Here is a 26,649-nt window from a genome sequence, read left to right on the forward strand (position 1 = left end):
AGCAAAAACCTTTTGAAATTTTGGATGAGCAATGCTCTTCAACTTCGTACATTGTTTGGCCTTTGTAACCTTTTTTATTCGAAGCATCACTGATAAGTCTTTGTAGACGTAAACAGTGTACAAGAGCTACAGAAAAAACCCAACACAAATCCTTGAATCTATTACCGGTATGAGTTAATTTACAACCACTGGGTCGATGCCACTGCTGGTGGAGGTTTCATGTCCGAGGGTATTACATGCCAAGGAGTCAGCACTTCTGCGTTGACATATATTATCATTGATATGTTCATAATATTAAATAAGCTGTTTTTTGAAATACTAAGGTTTGTTTTTTTTTTCCTCGGGAATATATCAACTAAGGTGAAATTGGCAAAACTTTAGAAATTTGCTCTTTAATTTCGTACTTTTGGCCTTTTAAACGCGTATCTGGCGTTCACAATCCTTGTATCTACGGTGAGTTTATTTTCTTTGCTAAAACATTATGAATACTAGTAGTATAACTTTTAAGACTTTCTATTTTTTTTAAACCCTCATAATTTGGTAGACGCTTAGTTCAATAATTTAAAAGAAGCCATAATGTTATAACCTGTGACAACTGCATTTTAAATTTATAAAATCAAATTCTATTCCTACAACGGACCAATCTCATTGAAAGCTCTTTACAAAATTATTTCAACAGACCGGTTTTCGAGTAATTGAATGACGATTACGAAGTTATGCCAATTGAAAAATACGCTATTTATGATATTATATCATAAAGATATGCTGAAGTAGTAAGAAAAATGATTACATAGCAGGTTTGTATCAAGTTGATGTACTGAACATGATTTTACTTTCAGCATATAGAAGTGCATTTGACCTTCGTCGGAGAGAAGTGACAAAACATCTCATTTATGTGTTTCACGTTTTACATAACAAACAAGTGAGAAAGACCAGGTAAACATTTAAAGAATACTGTTTACTAGTATTAGAATTTGTTCATGGTAATTTGAATGAGATGATGTAAGACAATTGCTGGTTTGATAAGAATAAAACCCAGTGAAATGATTTTTTTATCAAATGACTGAAAATGCTGTTACTTTTAATTTGAACCAATAATTTACATACTAACAAAAAAAATCCACACAAACAAATGCATTGACGTTTGAACAAATGCGAATGATGATTATATTTCAATAACGAGAAAATGATTGATGTTTGCCCAACAACTAGTGACAAATATTAAACTTCTGCACATCTTGTACAACCGAATGTTTGTTCTCTTCCCATTTCACGCTGGGAACGTCTCCATTTAATTACGATTTTTCATCATTCATTTCATGTTCAGCGTCACAAATAATCTGTTTATTTACTTTTTGGAATATATATAGGGAGGTGGTTTTTCACTGCTCATTACCTTGTTGTGTGGCATTCATCTAAATCATCAAGATACCATTTCAAAATGAACACACCATGAGGGTGGAGGAAAGTAAATTCCTTAACACAACCTTTACTCTTTCTAAAAAGTCAACACGAAAAGAAGGTTTGAAAAACATTTGTTTAATCCACGAATTGTATTAAGCTGATAAAGAATTAAGGCAAACATGTAAAGGTAATTGTGTTTCTCTATCGCCTCTTTTTTGCCTAGAATTTCTCTTTAGTTCGTTATTTTTGTTATATTTGACTTTTTTCGTTTACCCGAAAAATGTTTTTATTTCTATAATTTTATAGTTTGTCCGGGAGAACTGTAAAAGAATATGCGAACGTCTTTTTTTTTTTTTTTTTTTTTTTTTTTTTTTTTTTTTTGTAAAAATTAGCATAACAAAAATACCGAACTCTGAGGAAAATTCAAATCGAAATTCCGTAATCAAATGGCAAAATCGAAAGCCTAAACACATCAAATTAAGGTATAACAACTATCATATTCCTGACTTTGTACATGCATTTACTTATGTAGAAATGGTTGATTAAACCTGGTTTTATAGCTAGCTTAACCTCTCACTTGAACAACAGTCGCATAAAATTCCATTATAATGACAACAATTTGTGAACATTATAACATACATTCAAGGAAAAATGTCAAAAATAGTGGTACAGAAGTCAACATTGTGTTATACTCAATAAATATTACTGGACAATTGCACTTGTTAACTATGCAAGTTTACATGTAACTTAACCAAATTTATAGTAGGGTTTGTGTTGCTCGGTCTTTAGTTTTCTATGTTCATAATGTTGTATTTTATATAAGTTTAGTTCAGGTGTTTTAAAGTTTAAGGTGCAAAGTGTAGAAAATGTCTTTGCGGAAATGTCCACTAAGTTACAGGTAAAAATGCGCAAATGTCCTGCGCCCGTTTTTGCCGAATGATGTCTGTTATATGAGTATTTGTTTTTCGTTCATTGTTGTAGTACCATACAGAACGTCGATTTTCTTTTTTGAATCAATTCGCATTTCGTCAAATCTGAGCCTTATGTATCTTACTATAGATATAATCTAATATATACCATACATATAATCTAATATATGTATGATTTGACTGCTAGTATCCGGTATACTATTTTCTCATTGCTGTACGGTGGATTGTTTTTGTTTTTCATTTATACTGAAGCCTCTATGAATAGCACATTTGATTAGCAATCAAAACATCTTTATTATTTGCATATGATATGTGTAAAAAGGTTAGCAGTCTTTTATAAGATACAATATATCGTTTCATTTTGCTATGCAATCTGTGAAACCGATATCTTTGAAATGCATAATTTTTCTGGGCGGATTCTCGTTCCCCCTTTTGTTATTCCATTGACCGAGAAAAACGTCAAAACACTGAAAAACTATTACACTCATAATCTTCAATCTTAGACTTAAAAACTGTCAGCTCAGTGTTTTTCGTTTAAAGCTAATTTCCATCTAGAAATAGTGAATATCCTTGGTACAGAAGGTTGATTCAGTTACAACGTGACCATGTAGATTCCAGCCGATTTAACATATGGTATTTATCGTGATAACTAAAAATCTACTTTACTTCTAACTGTATCTTTCAGCATTGATTTGTATATATTTTGTTGGAATGCCTGTACCAAATCAGGAATATGACAGTTGATTTCCATTCTTTAGATGTGTTTGAGATTTTGATATTTGCCATTTTATTAATGACTTTCTGTTCTGAATTTCTCTTGCAGCTTGCTATTTTTGTAATTCCACATTTTCTGTTGTTTCATTGAAATTTGTCTCAGAATATCGTTTAAACAAAGTCAACAAATATGTTTTCAATTTAATGAAAAGCAAATATTATATTACAACTACACAGTAAAAACATTTGCTATGAATTTACACCAAAGGGATTCCATATAGCGAGTAGTATTACAATGCATGCATTTAACTAAGCTTAAATATGATATAGAAAACCAACCAAAGCAACGGTCAATTTTTAATGTAGAATATCTTCTTTTTACCATGAAATGACATGAAACTTGTGACCTGAAATTAATTATCTAATTTCTAACTTAAATGTAAAAGTTTATTACAAACATGTTAGCCGAGGTTGTTTAATTTCTCATGTGAAATGTACCCTGAATTTGACTGAAAGCCTGAATCAGTTTGATCTTGAAATGAGCTACTGTCGTTTGCTGGTTGAGAGTGATGATTGAGCGATTCCGATGAAACGTCATTGGATTTATCCGCCTTTATCTCCTGCGCAGGAGGCGAATTTTGAATGTCTTGATTGTTCTGCAGTAATTCTGTACGGGAGTATAAAACATCATCCACATTTTGTTGAGTAAGGTACTTCTGCAAATCTTCTGTGTTGACACACGTAGAGAAAGAATCCATATTTTGACAATATGGTGTCTTTGAAAAGTTTTCAGTGCCTTTGTGTGAGGGGACATATCTCAAATCTATATTTTGCAAATCTTCTGAATGAACGTACGAGGAGGCATTATTAACATCTTGCTGATTTTGAAAATTTTCAATGCGCAAGTCTTCTGTACGTACATATGAGGAAACATGGTCCGTATCTTGCTGATTTGTCAATACATTAACTTCATCATTTTGGTTAGATCTTCTGTCTATATCATTGTCTAGGGGTTTTTCTAAATACCCCGTGCAGTCGTTTGCTAAATTAAGTTTTATATTGTCTTCAGGATAAAATGAATTTTCCTGAACTTGGCAATTTCGGCCTGCTTCTTTAATTTCTTTATTTTCATCATTTACCTGTTGACACCATCTTACCTGAACAACACACCTAGTCTGAAACAAATATAGAATGTTAAAACCATGGTAGTTTATGAAAATCACAAAATAGAAAGGCAACTATTTCAGAAAGAAGATAATAATATTTGTAACTCTTTTAATAACATTATATCTATTATTTTTAAACGGACACATCAGTTTTGAAGAAGTTATTCTAAGCTATACTGTAGTGAAATACATCTTGCCGAGTCTGGAAAATTAGCAAAAGCCTTATACTGTAAGATTTGCCAACAGCACCAAATGTAATAAAATACAACAATGATATGTAAATAAAGATAACCACTGACCATGTTTCTTATTGAAAACCGGCATATGAACGTATGGTGGCAATGAGCTGGGTTTTGGTAAATTAACTTTATTTTTGGTACCAAGCAATGTAAAACAAAACCAGTAAGATTTAAAATTAAAAGAAAAATATCGTGCATTGGCCGATAAGATATACTGTTTTGAAGAAGAGACTTCAGTGCTATAAAGATTTGAAAATTTTAAGATTATAATAGATGAAACCAATCAAAATGCAACAAAATCGAGTGACTACCGTAGTAAAGAAAATGCTTAGTCTTAAAATAGTTTTATCTGTATAGCACTAATGCCAGATTTAACTTTTCATCTTACATGATTTGTATGGTGTGTTTTTCTTTTTGCGAATTTTTTAGGTGACCCGTAATACGTATAGTGATTCCATGGGAAGACTAGCATCGTTATTTTTCACATAAACAATGAAAAAAATAAAATCAATATGTAAAAAGAAGTTGAACATCTTCATTCTGTGTGCGACCATTGTGCACAATTACAATGATTTTTAAAGAAAACCGTTGGAGCTGCATATGACACATGACACAAACTGGTTACTTCCCTATTAGTGTTTTGAATTGATGAAATTACTGATGTTTGGAGCAGCTACAGAACCAAATTTCGCCTCGGTCGATGTAGGTAAAATAAAAATGTTTCCCATTAACCAGCATACTTACTTGAAATATTTAATGGTGAACTTGAACACCCATGGTGTAATTTATGTTCTTTGACTCTAGATTTGATATTAAAGATTTTTTGAAAGTAATATTTTACTCACATCTGAGTTTTCCGGCAATACACTAGGCACTTCAAAAACGTCGCTCTGAACATATGAATCAACAGAATGTACAAGGCATTCATTTATATCTCTCGTCTGATCTTCTTCAACAATCAGATCTGAATGACACTCATTTACAGGAACTGAAGTGCTTTCCAATTTGTTTTGAGAATGCAAACACTTTCCCATTGATGTTTCAAGCAAAGGGCATCCTGAATTTGAAGCATCATCCGACATGCCTGAACTATTGGAACGATTACTATTCGTTGTACCAAATACATGTACTTTAACGTAGCCGTTATTTTCAGGCATATTGTCATTTTCATCCTCATCCACTTTATCATTGCTTACTTCTAGTTCCTACATATGTATATATCAAAGCTTTTATTTGATATATATATTGATATAATCCAACTATTCAATATTAATGAATCAAAATAATGTAATCTAAATAATAGCTGATATATATATCTTATATTTTTTATTAAGAAACTACCTCCTTAAAACGGGGTCAGGATACCTACAAATGCGTCTAAGAGCACATAAAATGATTAATGTACAATGAAATAAAATGCACATAAGACAATTTCATAGTAAAGAATTGAAACCTTTTAAAACAAGTCACCTTTCATGACAGACATAACAGCATTATAGATTGATTTGATTTTTGGTGTTTTAACGCCACTTTTAAGCACCACGTTTAGGCTATTTCGTGGCGTCCAGTTTTTATTTGTTGAGGAAGCCTGAGTGCCATTATAAAACCACCGACCTTCGATAGGAAAACTTACATTCCTAGTCAATTAAGATTGAAGTCGAGTGCACCCACATGAGCGGGGGTTCGAACTCGGGGGTAGTAACTACTTAGATCACTCGGCCACCAAGGCCCCCTAGATAGATAGATATATGTTTTTATTGTATAGTACAACTAGTACATATGCATGAAATATTATACAATATATATGGAACGCCAACACTGTCTTATTATGCCCATTTTTCATTATATGATGTGCATTTACCTTTATATGATGTGTATTTACCTTTATATGATGTGCACTTGTCATCATATGATGTGCAAACACCTTTATATGATGTGCAAATATCCTTATATGATGTGCAAATATCCTTATATGATGTGCAAACATCATTATATGATGTGCAGACATCATTATATGATGTGCAAACATCATTATATGATGTGCAAACATACTTATATGATGCGCATATATACTTATATGATGTGCAAATATACTTATATGATGTGCAAATGTACTTATATGATGTGCAAACATTCTTATATGATGTGACAATATACTTATATTATGTTGAAAGATTCGTATATGATGTGCAAATATACTTATATGCTGTGCAAATATACTCATATGCTGTGCAAATATACTTATATGCTGTTCAAATATACTTATATGATATGTACATATCATTATATGATGTGCAGTTTCCCTTATATTATGTGCAAACATCTTTATATGGTGTGCTTGTGTCATTATATTATGTGCTTGTAATCTTATATTATGTGGTTTTATTTACTTCATTATATGATGTCGAAACGTCATTATATGATGTGCTTTCATCGTCGTTATGGTCAATAAACATGATTACGATTAGAATGATTACTGTCTACGTCATAACTGATTCCGATCTGCTTCTGCGAAGTAACCGTTTTTACTAATAAGGATCAAATCTGTAGCTACCGTTTAGAAAATGATTGAGACTTTGAGATAAAGCTTGCCATGTTAGTACCTCGTTTTAAGATGCAAAAAATCGCATCTGATATTGTTGAAAAATTGTAAAAATATATACGAGTTGCAAAGTTTTGTTTAAATCGACGGTAATAATAATAAACATATTCATACGAAGTCTACAATACGGTTAAGGTTATCAAAGGAGTAGGTCCGGTAAGGGCCGATTTTGGCCTCAAATTTCAGGTTCATCTAACGAAAGATTTTGGACACTTTTTAAACACTTAAGTGTCGATTTAATTTGATTCCATTAGTTTATGTGAAAGATTTTAACTGATTTAGTCATTAAAAACGCTCCGATTCAAGCTTAAATATGAAAAATCTATCATATATGCCAAAAAAACGTCATTTTTCAGATGGTTTTTGTCAACAATGAAAGTCGCCGCATCAGTGTTCATCCTCTACCTTTATATATGTTATGTATTATCATTAAATACACCTTACATTTCAATATTATGAATGAACACGAATGCAGCCACTTTCATTTAAGACGGAAACCTTCTAAAATTTTACTTAAATGCTAAAATTGTGAAGATTTCAGTAATTTAGCATGAATTAACGATGCTAGTACCCGATATATGTGCATTGTATTGTCAAAAACAGCCCATATTTCTGTAGCAGAAGCATTTTACTTTCCAGTTAATAGCTAAGATATTACATATTTACAATTTTGTAAAACTGCTATATTTTGGGGCCAAAAAGGGGTCCTACTGAACCTACTCCTTTAATAAATAATTCTTTTATGTCTGGTCTATGAACGTTTTAACGAGGGAAGGCATTATATTTGTCAATTTCAGTATACCTAACGTTAGCATTTTTTCTATATTTTTAGAAGATAATACACGAAATTTAGTATTGTCATTTATGTAAATATTGCCTTTCTGATCATTTTAGCTGTTGGAGTTTCTCTTTGTATATTCTCAAGATAGACAAAAACAATTGGGAAAAAACGGACGCTGCCGTAAAACTTCACTTTGAAAAATTCAAAACACCACTCTCTATCTGTAAGAGAACCACAAGTCTCAGTAAAAAATAAATAAATGCAGTGTTTTAAGTTCATTTAGACACCAGATTAAAAACGCTCAATTCTCCGGTTTTGTTGGATTGATACACACCTTCAAAAATTTGAAGGCTGACATTTCATTGGCTGATGTAATATAAACTGTGCATTTGTATTCAGATATCGCAGATCAAATTTATTCGTTCATTGTGTAATCATACGTTTTTTGATTGAGTTAAGTCTGCCAATTGATATTTTATCGTATGTTTTTCTATGTTGTGATGTTATGCTATTGTTTCAGAAAAAGGGAGAAGGTTTGGATCCATTAAAACGTTTAATCCCGCTGCAAATGTTTGCACCTGTCCTAAGTCAGGAATCTGATGTACAGTAGTTGTCGTTTGTTTATGTAATATATACGTGTTTCTCGTTTCTCGTTTTGTTTATATGGATTAGACGTTGGTGTTCCCGTTTGAATGGTTTTACACTAGTAATTTTGGGGCCCTTTATAGCTTGTTGTTCGGTGTGAGCCAAGGCTCCGTGTTGAAGGCCGTACTTTAACCTATAATGGTTCACTTTTTAAATTGATATTTGGATGGAGAGTTGTCTCATTGGCACTCACACCACATCTTCCTATATCTACTAAGGACAGAAAATAAAATGACGTGTTGTCAGATCCCTGTATCCAAAGCTTAAACAAATGATCTGTACATTATATATTAATAAATAAATGTGGTAGACACCGACTCTAGTTTGAGGGAAGGAGCACGTGTATTCCTTGTTCGAAATAAATTTAAAAAAAAACACAAAAAAAACATGGTTTAATTTTTTTTTAAAGTTTCATCATTGTTTTATTTTTTCCTCATTTTAAATGGAAACAAACTAGTTCGATTCCCTTCTGAAATAGATAAAATCTCTTAGAATCAAACATTTACAAAACAACTTGCCCCCCCCCCTTTCGTCGTATCATGTTCGCCTTGAGTGAGAGAGGTCGTGGGTTTGAACCCCGGCCGGGTCAAAACCAAAGACTTTAAAATTCATATTTACATGCTGCTTCCCAGCTAATTATATAAGCACGCGGGATTAAGGATTAAGAGCAAAAGCTGGTCGACTCGGAATCAGAAAAATGTGTCCGGGTAAGGTGATATAATGTCTTCCTTCGGAATGCTACTTTTTGAACTAGCATGTTAAAAAAATCCGGCTCAGGGTGTCGGTCTAGTACAAAACAGGGTTAATCTTCATATCACATTAACATGTTCTTGTACGAATATGCATATATCAATTTGCCGCTGGACCTCAGGAATCCACCCATAATCATCTATAGTTGAAACTGTGAAATATATGCACAAAAAACATGATAAAAAGCTGCACGTAAATGTAATGCACCGAGTTCAGCTTCATTCCATATCTCCTTTAATAATCCATTTCGGGTGAAAGTGATGGGCGCTCGGTGGTCGAGTGGTTACATTGTCAAGTCGGGGTCTTTTATAGCTGAATATGCGGTATGGGCTTTGATCATTGTTGAAGGCCGTACGGTGACCTATAATTGTTAATTTCTGTGTCATCTTGACCTCTTGTGGAGAGTTGTCTCTTTAGCAGTCATACCACATCTTCTTTTTTATAAGTAGTCGAACTGCTGTATCACTAGCATGTCAACACTTAGGTGTGCGATTTCAAATTCCGCACGTGGCAGGTAAGCTCGATTCTAATCTTAATTGACCAGAATTGTCTGTTTTCCAAACGAAGGTCAGGGGGTCTCTCCGGGCATTTCGGCTTCCTCCACCAATATAAACTCACCGCCACGAAATAGCATGAAAGTGTTGAAAGTGGCGCTAAATAACCGTCAATCAATAATCCATACCGGTATACTTATGGCCTCTAAATCTATATATTTGGTCTCACAAAGTCAATGTATGACATCAGTATACAGAGATAAAATTAATAAGTATTTATAGTATATACAAAACAAGAGAGAGAGGTTTCAAAATTACTAAGCCAGCTGGAGGACAAACGCACGTGTTTATATATATTTTTTTATAAACGAACAAGCTGAAGTTGACATTTTACAGAAATCTTATACATCCTTCCTGTTTTCAAGTTTTCGTACATGGCTTAAAGCCTTATCGGATAAATGTTTTTTGTCATATTAAAATTTCCCATTTTAGTAACAACAATTCCCAAATAGTTATATTGTTTTATCATCTTAATGTTAGAATCATTGTAAGAAAATCGGAGATTTTTTGGCTTCCGTCCAAAAAAAAACCCACAAAGACTTTAATTTTGTCAACTTTCCTTTCAAGTTCCACGCCTTACAATAATCATGGAAAGCATTGAGTTGAGTCTGCAGGTCCTGTGCTGTTTCAGCCAACAACACCGTGTCATCTGCAAACAATATCACAAAACACTTAAGATATATTTCTAATTCTCTTTCCAGATCTTCTAGTATAGTTCTGTCAGTCCTGTAATTTTTTTAGTCACTAAGAAAGTTATTTAGTCAATCAAAAGTAAATAAAATAGAAAAGGTGATAAGTTTTCTGCTTGTCGAACACCATTGTCACAAGCAAACAAAGTATTTCAAATTATAATTAGTACCGTGTATCATCGGTACAGCGGATATAGCTTTATAGATACTTCGAAGCGTGAAAAACTATATACCGTACATTCATTTAACTATGCACCGTACAGAAGAATTCATTTGTTCAGCTATACACAACGCTTTTTGTCGGAATCAAATATCGAAAAATAACTTATGTACAAAATATTTCAATGCCAATTATTGAAACAGCTATACTTATTACGCACAAACAGTGTCCTTCTATCAGAAAAAGAGTTGCAATGAATATCGAATCATATCGGATGAGACGAGCGCCAACTTCTTTGACAAGTATTTGCATATGTTTTTAGTAAGGGTTCTTGTTTTGGGCAAATAGTGAGACTTCTCTAATAACCACCCTACGACCAAATCATTTCTTTGAACAACCAATATGTTTAGATTGAAGTACACATTGATATAATGTAAACAAAACAAAGATTTTCGTACCGTGTCAGACGAAAAATCGATCACGACCCCTCGGTTGGTACCTATATCCGCTGTACCGATGATACACGGAGATGCCAGCGAGTGGGAAAGTGTTGAAACAAAGAGTGATGACACAGTAATAAGGTAGATACAGTAATGACAAAGTTAATCCTTTTTATTCTATTTTTTTAAGGAGACGAAAAAGAGGAACAAAATGCAAAAGACGGGCGTCACCCCATTCATCTCGGTTGGAAAATAAAAATATTAAATACCCTAAATTGGAAAACGTGTGGCAAAAAGTGATTTTCAGTGGTTTTTTCCCTTTTAACTCAATAACTGTATCGTCTACATAAAATCCGGTGCCATTACCACAATGGGGAAAACCCGATGTAATCGGACGAAAAATTAAATCTAAACACTTCATCAGGAATCAACCCCTTGTATCTCAGAAATCGTTGACGCTACTTCAAATCTGTTGACATACTAGTACTCATGTTTCAGAATTGTATTAGCAATTAAAAAAATCTCCATTAAAATAAGTTGAAAATAAACAATCTGTATATCCAATATGTGCTCATTGTTGAAGACCGTACGGTGACCTATAGTTATTAATTTCTGTGTTATTTGGTCTGTTGTGGAGAGTTGTCTCATTAGCAAAGATACCACTTTTTCTTTTTTTATAATTACCCACATAGCCATTTCGCATTTCGCGGGAACTACGTCGACTAAGCTTGCAATCTTCGAAATTGGGTATTTTCTCACATAATTGGCGTTTTCTGTGGAAAAAAGATTGGTTCAAAGACAAGTTAAAAGTAAAAAAAAAACACTACATGTAAACGTCATATCACAAATATTTCCGACTTGGTATGGTTTTAGAGGAGTTGCGGCTCAATGAAATCGGTCTCTTCCTTTAGTGGCATAGATTATATGATATACTAGATTTAATATCATTGTACATATTCAAAACTACATTATACATCTTACCATTTACAGATTAGTACTATTCAATAACATTTTATAAAACAAACCATCTCGCCATATTATGCATCAGTAGATAATTTTATAGCTATTGTTATGAAATATTTTTGAAACAGACTGTGATTTCAATGGTGTCTTTTGCAATGAATAGAAATAAGCAGATGTGGTGTGAGAGCCACTGAGACAACTCTCCATCCAAGTCATAATTTGTAAGAGGAAACAATTATATACCTGTACCAAGTCAGGAATATGACAGTTGTTATCCATTCATTTGATGTGTTTGGACTTTTGATTTTGCCTTTTGATTTTGGACTTTCCTTTTTGAATTTTCCTCGGAGTTCAGTATTTTTGTGTATTTACTTTTTATAGGTCATAGTACGACCTTCAACACGGAGCCTATGCTTAAACCAAATAGCAAGCTATAAAAGGCTCTTACATTTGTTATCATTTTCTCCACAGTCGGGAATTTTTTCAACTAGCTCCTGTATTAACTGATCTTAATCTTCAACCGAAATTGTTTGAAACGTTGATTTTGTTAAATTCCTTTGTCTCATTTTCCCTATAAATTGCACTTTCACTAGCGATAGATACATATTTGAGCCGGGTGAATAGTTTACAGAAGCAGATCGGAATCAGTTATGACGTAGACAGTAATCATTCTAATCGTAATCATGTTCATTGACCATAACGACGATGAAAGCACATCATATAATGACGTTTCGACATCATATAATGAAGTAAACCTAACCACATAATATAAGATTACAACCACATAATATAATGACACAACCACATCATATAAAGATGTTTGCACGTAATAAAAAGAAAACTGCACATCATATAAGGATATGTACACACCAAATAAGGATCTTTGCACATCATATAAGGATCTTTGCACATAATATAAGGATCTTTGCACATAATATAAGTACATTTGCACATCATATAATAATGTTTGCACATCATATAAGAATGTTTGCACATCAAATAAGAATGTTTGCACATCATATAAGTATATTTGCACATCATATAAGTATACTTGCACACCATATAAGTATATATGCACATCATATAAGTATGTTTGCACATAATATAATGATGTTTGCACATCATATAAGGCTATTTGCACATCATATAAGGATATTTGCACATCATATAAAGGTGTTTGCACATCATATAATGACAAGTGCACATCATATAAAGGTAAAAGCACAGCATATAAAGGTTAATGCACATCAAATAAAGGTAAATGCACATCATATAATGAAAATAGTCATAACAAGACAGTGTTGGCGTTCCATAAATATATAACAAATTTAATCATATGCAGTCAATAAACATGAATATTTATACCAAACAGCCTTTGGAGACTAATAATGTACTGTCATTTATGTACGAAATATTATATCAATAATTTCAAATTCATATAGACTATAAAGATAAAATCTCAAGGTTTAGAGATCAATTTTATTAAATTGCACACGCAAATTATATTAAGCTTGATTTTCAAAATTCGAAGACCTGTAATTGAACATTTCACCCAACATCTTTTCACTAAAAGTGTAAGTGAAGGAATGTCATTCACTGTAAATCCTGAAATTTTTGCGATGTTTTATTATTGCGAAAAGTATGACGAGATATGTTTTACAAGAATAAAAAAATAAGATTTTGATAGTATTGATTGTATTAAACATTCTTGAAATCGCTATAATTAACAAAACAAGCTTGTCTGTTGTGTAATTATCGCAATTATGAAATACACGCAATAATGTATGAGTTACAATAGTCTTACATTAGAAAATGTCCCTTCAAAATATATTTTTTTTTAATTTACATGTATAATCAATTGTTTACTAGTACTAAAATTAACAAACGGAATTAGATTCTTCGTCTGCAAGTGCAAGTTTCACAATAAAAATCTTGATATCAATTTACATGCACACAACGTGTTAACAGTAATACCCTTTATCAAATGCTTTAAAACTAAAGTCTGAAAAGCAACTACAATTAATTGGGAGTGCATCAACACAGTATCACATTATTGCTATACAAGCCAAAACTGTCAAATTGTAACTATAGTCAGAAAGTGATTCCCGCTTTTCCAATCCCGCTTTTTCCAATGTGAAAAATTTAATTTGTCGTATGAAACACATAATAAGCAAACCTTTCTTAGAACACCGGGTAACGATTCCGGTTGTGATATTTTCATATAAAAAATCACAAAAAGACTAAACTCCGTGGAAAATTAAAAATAGAAAGTCCTTTATCGAAGGGCAAAATCAAAAGCTCAAACACACCAAACGAATGGATAACAACTGTAATATTCCTGACTTGGTACAGGAATTTTCTTATGTAGAAAATGGTGGGTTAAACCTGGTTTTATAGCTAGCTAATCCTCTCACTTTTATAACAATCACATACAATTCCATTATATTGACAACGATGTGTGAACAAAACAAACTGAAACAATAGGTAAAAAAGTCGATAATAGGGGTACAGCAGTCAAACAATGTAAGACAAAGTGTTTTATTTGTATAATCGCTACTTGAATACACCAATTCTTTGGCATGCGAAGATATATACATATTCCGATTTTCAGTCATAATCCCGATTGTGACATGTTGACCAAGTGTCGATACGCATGGATTGTACTGGTTTCATAGCAGCATGACAGGAGACGTTTACCCTACCGACGTACAAAGTCCCCCTCCTTGCGGAGTTCATGCCATTCACTCAGTTTTTGTTTGGTACCTTAATTTGTCTTCTAATTCGAGTTCGACCATTAAACTATTTTCCCTTTAGATAAATATGTTCAAGAGAGAACGACATATACTTAAAGAGACATTCAATTTCATGAGTCGAAAATAAACTAACAACTCCATGGCTGAAAAACAAAAATGACTAACAGACAACGAACAACAGACAAACACTTTAAAATTACATACATGTACTATCATTAGAAGAAATACAAACTAATTATGAAATTATTACAAATATTGCAATATGCACTTACATTTATTTTGCCATTTGCTTATGTATTTTCCGTTTGAAATATTTTTCGGCGTTCGGTATTTTTGTTATTTAACTTTTTATTCATGTAGGAATTTTAGAATAACTTAAGAAGTCACGTACATTCATTTTCAGTTATACCAATAACGGTTCAAATTCTACTGCACCAGATACCATTTTCCACAATAAATGGCTTTTCAGTGAGTCCAATAAAAAAACTGATTAAAAGATTGAATGGCTGATAAAATAAAAAGGACAACATTTTAAACAAGAACGGAGTTCGATATTGGAGCATTGCATATGGGATTATATTCCTTAAGTTAAGTAGTGTCCATAACACAATATATGCATGTTCATGTCAGTACCGAAGTACATGCTACTATGCTGGTAATACCCCCGGGGACTAACAGTACACCTACAGTAAATCTCACCTGTCTTGAAATGTTATTGATGGGTATAGTTGGCGGTTCTATGTCAGGTTTATAACACAAACATTTGAAGATGTCTTTCAATTTATCTTTAAATCTAAAATAGAGAATTTCATTACTGAATAATGAATGATCAACTAAATTATTTCTAAATAAGACAAAGACATGTGTGAAAGACTATTTAGTTTACAACCTAAAGGAAACGGGACACATAATTACTTTCTACTTTTGATTTGTTTTAATCTTTTTTTAACCTTACTTCTACGTTGGCCATGATCATGATTTCCTGTCTTCATAAGGTGTATGATTTTAGATTTACAGATGTAGTGTTTCATTTTTTTTATGAATGTTGAAAGTATTTCCTTCCATATTTTATGATATCAAAGCGGTCAATATATTTATCGAAAGTAACTTCCAGCGCTTTTTATTTAAATTTACCATTATAAACAACACAACCTATCGGTTCCAGTGGTTATACATCTTTCATTTCCGACTTTCCCAAACTTGTGTTGATATGGAGCTTGTCATATGGTTTAATATTGACCAAGGTTTAAGACTGAAAATTGGCATCCAGATATCAGTTTTTAGTTGCTATTCCAGTGTTCGCAAATTGCTAGACATATCAACGTATACTGACAAGTGTCTTTTCTTTAAAACAACGTGGAAAGACGCTTTGTTCATGAGTTAATACAACTTAATATTTCCTTACATTTATGATAAATAAATAAGATTATTATACCTGACCGCTAAAAGTACACATCCCACAAGACCTACAGCAAGACAGATCACCAAGATAACAACGCTATTCGATACCGCTGAGTCCTTCGTTTCTTTACATACAAAATATAAAATCATTCGTTTTACAAGTGTTGTCATTTTAGCGATATTTTTTAGCATTGCCAAATAAGCAGGAGGTTTGGCTAGCCTTACAACAAGGTTCTACCTACAATGCTTTCTCAAAATACCATGTGCCAATTCAGTAATATGGTAGTTGTTATGAAATAGTCCGTTCCTATTTACGTTGGCGTTAGTTTTTGATGCATTTCAGTGTTTCTGCTGTTCCGTTGTCTTCCTCTTATAGTTGATGTCTTTCCCTCGGTCTGAGTTTGTAATTATGATTTGTTTTCTCTCAATCCATTTGTGACTTTTAAAAAGCGGTATACTACTGTTGCCTTTATTATTCAAAACTATCAGAATGTACAATACTAGAAAATGTAAAACATGAAAAAAAAATTGTTTTTTTTTTACAAATCTCTCGCTCTCTTCCCGTCTTTAACATGTATATCCATTTTATGTATCTCTTTATCTATCACTCTATATCAATCAATCGTTGTCTCAAACAACCGATGCCTCAAACAATCCCTCCATTCATGCAACATACATACTTCGCGTTCTTTCAGTATGTAATGAAATAAGTATATAATGCAATGTATTCAATTTCCATATTTCAAAATCAAACAAGGCTCTTTATTTGATTTTTTCTAATCACCTGTCCCTACACTATAGTAATACACAATGTTCAGCATTTCTTCACTTAAAAGGGTAAATAGTATAAGGAATTCAGTTGTTTATATTTATGTACCTGTTAATGTTGTCACAGTAAAAGTAACTGGAAGGTTTGTTCCGTAATTATATTCTGTGCTGTAGACCAGTTTATAGACATTATTTGACTTCAGCCCGTCAATAGTTATGTTGTTTCTTGTACTGGAAGCTTTCCATGTTGTTTTATTTGTCACACGGTCTAAAAAGATAAAGGTCCGATTATCTCAAATATATTCAATAACAAAGTTTGTAGACATGACTTTTTTATACACTCTGTACTTGAATAATTTTCAAATATTATCGACTTAAGAAAGGTATTTGGAGTTTAGCCATTGAGCGCATGTATATTCCCCAAACTGTTCACACGAAAGTTATCGCATTAGCAATTCTCGCTGTTTTACATTATTGGTTGAAAGTTGTATGGTGAATAGATTGTGGCTATACATATATAGGTTGATAGTGGCGACTTTTTAAATTCGCTTTTAAATTTAGGCATTCCTTGCACCTTCTTTGTAGGCAAAAGCTCTAAGTACTCTATATAATTCCATGAACATACACATCGATCCACTGATGTATAATTCGTTTAAGGAATGAAAACGAAACACTTACTATTTAAGAGTCCGTATTGAACAGAGTACTGTAATGGTCTGTATCCATTTGGCTGACAGAAACTTCTTGGAATCATTAACATGATAAAGGTGGTACCAATTTTGTTAATTGTCGGTTTTAAATTTCTATTATCTGAAATGATAAATTATATTTGGGTTACATTAGAATACACTTAATTTTAAACTCTATTATTGAGATTCACATGAAAAGGGGAGGGGTTCTATTATAAGTCTTGCCCTAGATATAAACAAGTCACGAAAAGGACACAAGGATATATATATACATGTAAACTTAAAAAAATATATAATGTTACTAGTTTGACTGAAAAAAAGGTTTCAATACATGATTAGTAGAAACGATATGAATTTCATATCGCCACAATTGTACTACACATTCAAATTCATCGAAGAGTTTGTTACAGGTAATTCACACCTCCAAATTTTTAGTATTTTTCTAATTCATCCTCGGGGAATTTTTAGAAATCATTGCAGTACCTCAATACTGACTACTGAGCTATAAATACACTTGGTGGGAATAACAGTCAACCAGTAGAAGTATCGATCCAGTACTGGTAAATGAAAATGAAATTTATAAATTGTGTGCGTTCGAAAGGTATTTCTTGATTCACTTTAATCAATAAAATGGAGAATGGAAATGGGGAATGTGCCAAAGAGACAACAACCCGACCATAGAAAAAAAAAAAAACAACAGCAGAAGGTCACCAACAGGTCTTCAATGTAGCGAGAAATTCCCGCACCCGGATGCGTCCTTCAACTGGCCCCTAAACAAATATATACTAGTTCAGTGATAATGAACGCCATACTAATTTCCAAATTGTACACAAGAAACTAAAATTAAAATAATACAAGACTAAGAAAGGCCAGAGGCTCCTGACTTGGGACAGGCGCAAAAATGCAGCGGGGTTAAACATGTTTGTGAGATCTCAACCCTCCCCCTATACCTCTAGCCAATGTAGAAAAGTAAACGCATAACATTACGCACATTAAAATTCAGTTCAAGAGACTACTAGCAGTTAACTGACGTGCCAGCTCCAGACTTCAATTAAACTGACTGAAAGATTATGATTTCATCATATGAACATCAGGCACAATCCCTCCCGTTAGGGGTTTAGTATCATACCATCATAACATATATGAGAAGAACATAACCCGTGTCATGCCAACAACTGGTTTTTGAATAAATGTGTTTAGTTCCGATGCAAAGACCCTTTAAGTGAATCAATATTAACGCCAAAATATGCAATCTTTAATGACCTGACAACAGTATCGTAACTATATCCCTTCTTAATAAGTCTATTCAAAGGTTTTGTTAGTTTTTGAGGTGAATACTGACACCTTTGTGCTTTATAAAGAATATTTCCATAAAAAATTGGATGTGAAATACCTGAACGTATAAGAAGTCTGCATGTTGAGCTATATTTACGAATGATGTCCTTATACCGATGATAAAATTTAGTAAATGTTTTGACTAGTTTGTGATATCGAAAACCCTGGTGTAATAATTTTTCAGTAATACATAAATTTCTCTCGTTAAAATCTAAAATATTGTTACATACACGAGCGAATCGTACAAATTGAGATATATAAACACCGTAAGATGGTGACAAGGGAACGTCACCATCTAAAAATGGATAATTAACGATAGGAAATGAAAAATCATCTCTTTTATCATTAATTTTAGTATTCAGCTTTCCGTTAGTGATATAGATATCAAGATCGAGGAAAGGGCAGTGGTCATTGTTAGTATTAGCTTTATTTAAAGTAAGTTCAACAGGATAAATTTCTTTAATATACATACTGAAGTCGTCATTATTGAGAGCCAAAATATCATCCAAATATCTAAAAGAATTATTAAATTTGTTTATCAGATGATGTTTCGATGGGTCTTTGCTTATTTTTGTCATAAATTGTAACTCATAGCAATACAAAAACAGGTCCGCAATAAGTTAGTCCCCATTGGAATTCCGATAATCTGACGATATACGGAATCCCCAAAGCGAACAAAAATGTTATTTAGTAAAAATTCAAGGGCATATATAGTATTAAAGCATGTCCAATTGACATAGTTTTTTTGTTTATTGCTACTTAAAAATGACCTAAAAGAGTTTGAACATATATATTCACATTCTGACTTTTTAAATGCCCATTTAAATAGGTGTGTGAATTTTTTCTTAATGAGAATGTGAGGCAATGTGGTATACAGGGTAGAAAAATCAAAACTTTGAACAGATTTAAAATCACTAATATAAGCATGCAATTTATCAAGTACTTCCAACGAGTTCTTGACACTCCAAAAGTAATTAATTCCACTATTTTCGAAGGCCTTATTTGAACAATTTATTATCAGGTTTTTAATTGTACCAAGTGTGCTGGTAAGAAGAGTAGACAATTTAGTAGTGGAACAATGGCTTGAAGACGAAATAAATCTATATTTGTAAGGTGTTTTGTGTAGCTTCGGAAGCCAGTACATAGTTGGGACTTTCATTGTATTTGGCTCTGCCTGTAAAGCGGTAGCTAAAAGTTTATGTTTGTTACAGATGTCGTTTTCTGAAAATGGAGTCAGTTGGAATGTTGGTGAATTGGTGATTTCTTTTTTCAGAACCTCAATGTAAAATTTACGTCAAACAATAATAATATTATTAGCAGCTTTATCGGCCGGGACAAAAACAAATTTCTTGGCTAGTTCTTTCAGTTTATGTTTGATACGAGAAATAGGTTTTTTGTGGTTATTGTTAATAGTAAAATGTTCTTTAAAATGTTGAATACGTATATCAACTATCTTCATTACTGAATTAAAAAAAGAGTCCAAAGATTTTTGGTCAGCTTTTTCCCGTTTTATCCATTTCATACAGTAAGTATGGAGTGAGTCGTGGATGATATTACGATACTCATTCGAATTAATAATTGACGGGGGACGATATTTAGGTCCTTTACTGAGGAATGATTTTAACTCTCGGTCTTGAACATGGAAATGGGTCCATAAATATATTCGGAGGTACTACAATGACATGAAGTAGGTGTATTTTCACTGATATTAACATCTTTACACAGTTGACTATAATTAAACACAAATTTCCGGGTAGATTTCTTGTAAATATAACAAATAAGAGGTAGCTCAGTATTGTCAAAATATCCAGGAATTTGTTCTTTAACAGAATGGTCGTTAAATATACCGGCAATATTTACAAAATCAAAACCTTTATTGACATACTTTATTTTAATAAAGTGTTTTTTATGATCTTCAGGGCGATCAATTTTGGGAAATAGTTTAGAATAACAACATGCCATAATAATTTAAACAATTTCATACTTAGGACTGCTATATGAAATTGTGTTGCAATCCTCCAAAATTTTATTAACGGTAATGAACAGAGTTTTGTTAACAGATAATGTCTGCCGTTGTTTTTTGAAATAGAAATTAGGTCCGAAATATTGGTATGATTGGTCCGAAATTTTCTTTGATTGCGATTTGTCCTACCACCGTGAGAACGGTTTTTACGAACAGTTTAAGAAACTATATCCAAAATTTTAACAGAATCTGTTCTAGATATATTACCAATTCCCATGATATTATCATTAAGACCGAGAGGGTAGACTGTCTGTAATTTTTTAATCCAATTTAATTCAATTATTTTCCGTGATCGTACAAACATTGAATGAGATTCACCAGGCTGCTTATTTACTACTTCTAAAGGTTGAACTGCTAAATATTTAAAAGGATGGTTGTGCTTCTTAAGGTGTTGGTAAATGATACTTTTGAATTTATTGGGTCTTTTAAAACGATACAGATGTTCTTGAGTGCGTTTAGATAAATATCGTCCAGTTTCTCCTACGTACTGAATATCACATCCCGGTTTGTTTCATGTGAGTAAATAAATAATACTGTTTGTTTTTCAAGTTATATCAGTTTCAAAATTCAAAGAAAATATGCGACCATTAAACATGGACTTAACCGTATTGTTGGTGGAAAGACGGGGACATGTAAGTCTTTTTTTGGCATGACACTTATCGATAGAAGGGTAACCACGATTTTTATTGTTAAAAATGTTAGCGATGGTAGTATTTTTAGATAACCGAGTTTGAAGATTGAGACGTGTAGATACCCTTTGAACAAGTTTAGTATTTAATATTTTTCCATTTCTAAGCTTCATAATTGTTTTTTGTTAGTGAATTATATTATAAAGGAGCAAAGACAGGCGTCCAGAATATGAACCAGCATACAATAATTTAAGTTATGTAAAATTGATAAATCTGTTCAGCTAAAAATGTCAAACGCTATCAGTATTAATTACCCGAAAAAGATAGGGTATATCAGGGTAGGACTGATTGCTGACTAAATAGTAGAATGGGGCTGAATATTGAAATACTACTTTTTGATAAATATTCCTAAAGTAATGAACTAGAGCAGTTCTCGCTCGGACACACACTCCATAATCTAGTATATTATAAGAGCATAAACCTGAAGCACGGGGAGACACTCTACTGCCTCCACACGGCACTAAAGACAAACTCTGTAAAAAATAAAATTGAGAATGGAAATGGGGAATGTGCCAAAGAGACAACAACCCGACCATAGAAAAAAAACAACAGCAGAAGGTCACCAACAGGTCTTCAATGTAGCGAGAAATTCCCGCACCCGGAGGCGTCCTTCAACTGGCCCCTAAACAAATATATACTAGTTCAGTGATAATGAACGCCATACTAATTTCCAAATTGTACACAAGAAACTAAAATTAAAATAATACAAGACTAACAAAGGCCAGAGGCTCCTGACTTGGGACAGGCGCAAAAATGCGGCGGGGTTAAACATGTTTGTGTGATCTCAACCCTCCCCCTATACCTCTAGCCAATGCAGAAAAATAAACGCATAACAATACGCACATTAAAATTCAGTTCAAGAGAAGTCCGAGTCTGATGTAAGAAGATGTAACCAAAGAAAATAAACAAAATGACAATAATACATAAATAACAACAGACTACTAGCAGTTAACTGACGTACCAGCTCCAGACTTCAATTAAACTGACTGAAAGATTATGATTTCATCATATGAACATCAGGCACAATCCTTCCCGTTAGGGGTTTAGTATCATACCATCATAACATATATGAGAAGAACATAACCAGTGTCATGCCAAAAACTGGTTTTTGAATAAATGTGTTTAGTTCCGATGAATAGAATAGAATAACGAAATTTATCTGTGGCCATTTTTGCTTGTGGTAGTCGTGACCTTATGTTCTTGGTGTTTTCTTAATTTATCAACGGTTGGTTTTAGTAAAATATGCTATAAATCGTCTGCTGTCAAAATTTATTTATAAACCAATGAATAATTGCTATTTTCTTCTTAAAAATAATAGATTCAAGCCAATAATCTTAGATGATCTACCTTCAGATACAACTAAAGTGGTAAACATTGGACTAACTATAGAAAACATCGAAATTGATGGACAAATAGATATCAAAGGTACCAGGCTAATAATTTAATACGCAAGACGCGCGTTTCGTCTACATAAGACCAATCTGTGACGCTCAGATCAAAATAGTTAGAAAGCCAAAAAAAATAAAAAATACAAAGATGAAGAGCATTTATGACCCAAAATTTCAAAAAGTTGTGCCAAATACGGCTAAGGTTATCTATGCCTGGGATAAGAAAATCCTTAGTATTTCGAATAATTCATACTTTTGAAACAGAAAATTATAAAAATGACCACATAATTGATATTCATGTTAACACCGAAGTGCTGACTACTTGACAGGTAATATCCTCGGGAGCGAAACCTCCACCAACAAAGAGTGATTCGTCGGCATCAAAGGATTTCCAGAAAAAGTGATTTTTTTCCCGAAATCTACCCCCGCGATTAGTTGATAAATAAAAAATTTGCAACGGGGAAAGTTGATTTTAACAAGGTACATGGATATTAATTAAGAATAAGGATAATGAGAATGCATGCGACAAATAAAGACATACCTCTTTCTGTCGGATGAAATACACAATTTTCCCATTCGATGCCAGAATCTTTTTTGTTCGTTGAAATAGACATTCCAAAATGCCAACGATCACTGAACTGAGTATCCAGTATTCCGGTTAACTTTTCATCTGTAGAATATTTCCAGTTAACATCTTCCTAAAATACAAGTAGTAAAGTTCTTGTAATACATCATAAATCGTTTTACTTATAACAACTTATTTCTTCAAAATGTCAAACACATAAATCGAAAAAAAACTGACAACGCCATGGCTAAAAGTGAAAAGACAAACAGACAAATAATTGTAAACAAGAAACAACATGGAAAACTGAATTTTAAACATATTTTATTCATTAAGATATGAAAAGGATTGAGCAACAGGCACAGCCTATAAAAGCTCTCTCCATATTACATGTTCAAGGTATAATTCAATTATAACAACTGTATTAAAATAATGCAATATACATATAGTGGAACATGCATGCTACTTATGAGCACACACGAGCAAATATATATGTTTACAGTGTTACTTACTAAATGCAAAGTATATTTAAGTATATAGGCAATTACTCATCATGTATTCAAGAACCTTGAAACATGCAAATATCCTTTATAAGTCATTAGAAATATATATGGCTTGAAAGAGACACTAAGCTTGCTTAGTGGATTAAATGAATTAATGTTTAAGTGGAGGAAAAAAATGAAAAATAAAACTAAATGAAACAAAAAATAAGTTAGTTTCAAACAAAACGTTGAGTGTCACTGATATATTTATGAACAGATTTAAAAATAGCAATATTCATATCATATGAAAAGTATCTGTTTCCAAAAAGTAATAATTCAATATTTATATCAACATTATCAGTAATGGAGTTAATGGAATCAAGAAGGATCTGTCTTACATCATTGTACTTAGGGAAACTGAAAACTGAAGAGTGAGCAACACGAACCCCAACAAAAACTTGGGTAATCTCAGGTGATCCGGAAGGGTAAGCAGATCCTGCTTAACAGGAGTTATCTGTCGTGTTGCTCACGTTATTTCATACTCGATAAATAGTCTAATTCGGTAGGTCACATTCATGAAAAGGGAAGGGGATTGTAGTTACAACGTAAGAAACATATCCGATATCATCTGTGAAACGGTTATTCCATAACGGTCAACCAACTCGTGATGGCGTCCGTAAAATTTACGAAGGGATGATTTCAACTTCACCATTTGGAACTCTTGGTTTAATAGCTTCCTTGTGAGCAGCGACTCTCTATCAGGGAAATCATGATAGGAAAGACAGGCGCAGGAATATCATATCAATTGGGAGATATATACTCCGTATGCAGGCGCTGCTGGAATGTTGCTACATAGAAATGGAAAGTTCACAATTGAGGAGCTGATCTCGTTTGTCTTAAAATTTTGTTTTCAACCGAGCCTCATTGTCAATTTTTAGATGAAGGTCAAGATATGAGACAGAGTAAGCTTTATATGTTGCATCCTTTATCTCTTGTTCGATGGGATAGATGCGTTCAACCTAGTCACAAAATTTCGAATGATTTAGTGAAAGAACATCATCTATATAGCGGAAAGTAAAATTAAAGGATATTGCTAACGGCCTCATGATAATAAAGAAACAAGTCGGCAAGATGAGGGGCACAATTGGTTCCCATTGGACAGTCTGTTGAAAAACACGTCCTCAAAAACTTAACAAATATATTGTCAATTAAGAAAGCAAGCATCTTGATAATGTCAGTTTCAGAATTTTTTTGTTTGAATCAGTGTGATCCTTTACAAAGGAGGATTTATCCCACCCTAAGACAATGTATTTGTATCTTTGCTGGTCATTCTTTTTTATGAAACAAAGCAATACCAACTCTTTCAATTTGTCTTTTAGTTTGGAATGGGAAATACTTGGGTAAAGTGTAGAAAAGTCAAATGTTTAATACTATTACAAGATGAAAGAGTTCAAGGATCCACATCAAATAATTTTAGAAGCTTGTGTTTATTTCTTTTTGTTGATAAGTTAAAAAAATGTTTTATACTTCTATTTTTTTTTAGCATCACTTATGCTTTTTGTGTTTTTTGTTAAATATTTGTTTGTTTTGAGATTGTGACACAATGTACCCATATTTTGACTATTTTACCTTTTATGTCTGTTTTGTTCACGCATCGTTGAAATATAAAGGAATTTGATGCGACTGTCATACAAGTGAGAGGTTTAGCGCTCTCGAACAAGATTCAATCCACCATTTTCTACATTTCTAAATGCCTGTGCCAAGTCAGGAATATGACAGTTGTTGTCCATTCGTTTGATGTATTTTATCATTTGATTTTGCCATTTGATTAGGGACTTTCCGTTTTGAATTTTCGGAGTTCAGTATTTTTGTGATTTTACTTTTTTTATATAGTCTTTTTTAGACGAAATGTGCGTCTGTCATACACATTTTAAGCCTATTATCAATGATGAGTTTTTTCGCAAAAAAAGATAGTAAAAAACATTTGTCAAGACAGCCATCTATTTTGTGGAAGTATTGTTTCGACACATACATTCATTCTCTTCGATAACGACGTATAAAATATTGTTAAGGAGGTGTTACTCGAGCATTAATAGTAGATAGACAAGAACTGTTTCATGACACCAGTTTTCACCACAAAATCGTTAGACGTGCGTTGCATAAGTTTGAAGTACGTCGAATTTCAAAGGTATACGCCTGGTGAACGCTTTAACTCCAGGAAATTTTTAATATCATCGTCAAACATCAGCGTATTGCTCCGACGTACGCCGCTACGGAGTGTTAAAAAAAATCTTTTTTTCCTTCGTAGCGTGGATTTCATCTACGTTAGACAAACGCCAGACAGACGCCAACATACGTTACTTGAACGCCTGATTAACGCTTGTGTACGCTTCTAGTACGCCTAAATACGCTTAATGTTCACACGATACAGATAAGATTGACAAATTCAATGTATCCAAAATTAATAGCATATTGGCAGCTAGGTTGGTCCCCTCCGTAAAATATCCAGTATGCCTTCGGAAT

At 32.8% G+C, this 26,649-nt stretch overlaps 1 protein-coding gene across 1 annotated transcript in view; it reads right to left on the reverse strand.

Annotated features, from left to right (window-relative positions):
- Positions 1 to 3,231: 3,231 nt before the first annotated feature.
- Positions 3,232 to 26,649, reverse strand: part of LOC143047562 (uncharacterized) — a 30,615-nt gene continuing 7,197 nt past the window's right edge. The window contains exons 10-16 of the mRNA XM_076220646.1: positions 23,624 to 23,780; positions 17,637 to 17,768; positions 17,068 to 17,226; positions 16,225 to 16,315; positions 15,489 to 15,582; positions 5,298 to 5,657; positions 3,232 to 4,222 (exon numbers count right to left, since the gene is read on the reverse strand). Of these exons, the coding sequence (XP_076076761.1) occupies positions 3,509 to 4,222; positions 5,298 to 5,657; positions 15,489 to 15,582; positions 16,225 to 16,315; positions 17,068 to 17,226; positions 17,637 to 17,768; positions 23,624 to 23,780 (1,707 nt within the window). The 3' untranslated portion in view covers positions 3,232 to 3,508. The remainder of the gene's footprint in view (positions 4,223 to 5,297; positions 5,658 to 15,488; positions 15,583 to 16,224; positions 16,316 to 17,067; positions 17,227 to 17,636; positions 17,769 to 23,623; positions 23,781 to 26,649) is intronic.

This window comes from Mytilus galloprovincialis, chromosome 1, assembly GCF_965363235.1.
Source record: "Mytilus galloprovincialis chromosome 1, xbMytGall1.hap1.1, whole genome shotgun sequence".
Classification (NCBI taxonomy): Eukaryota; Metazoa; Mollusca; class Bivalvia; order Mytilida; family Mytilidae; genus Mytilus; species Mytilus galloprovincialis.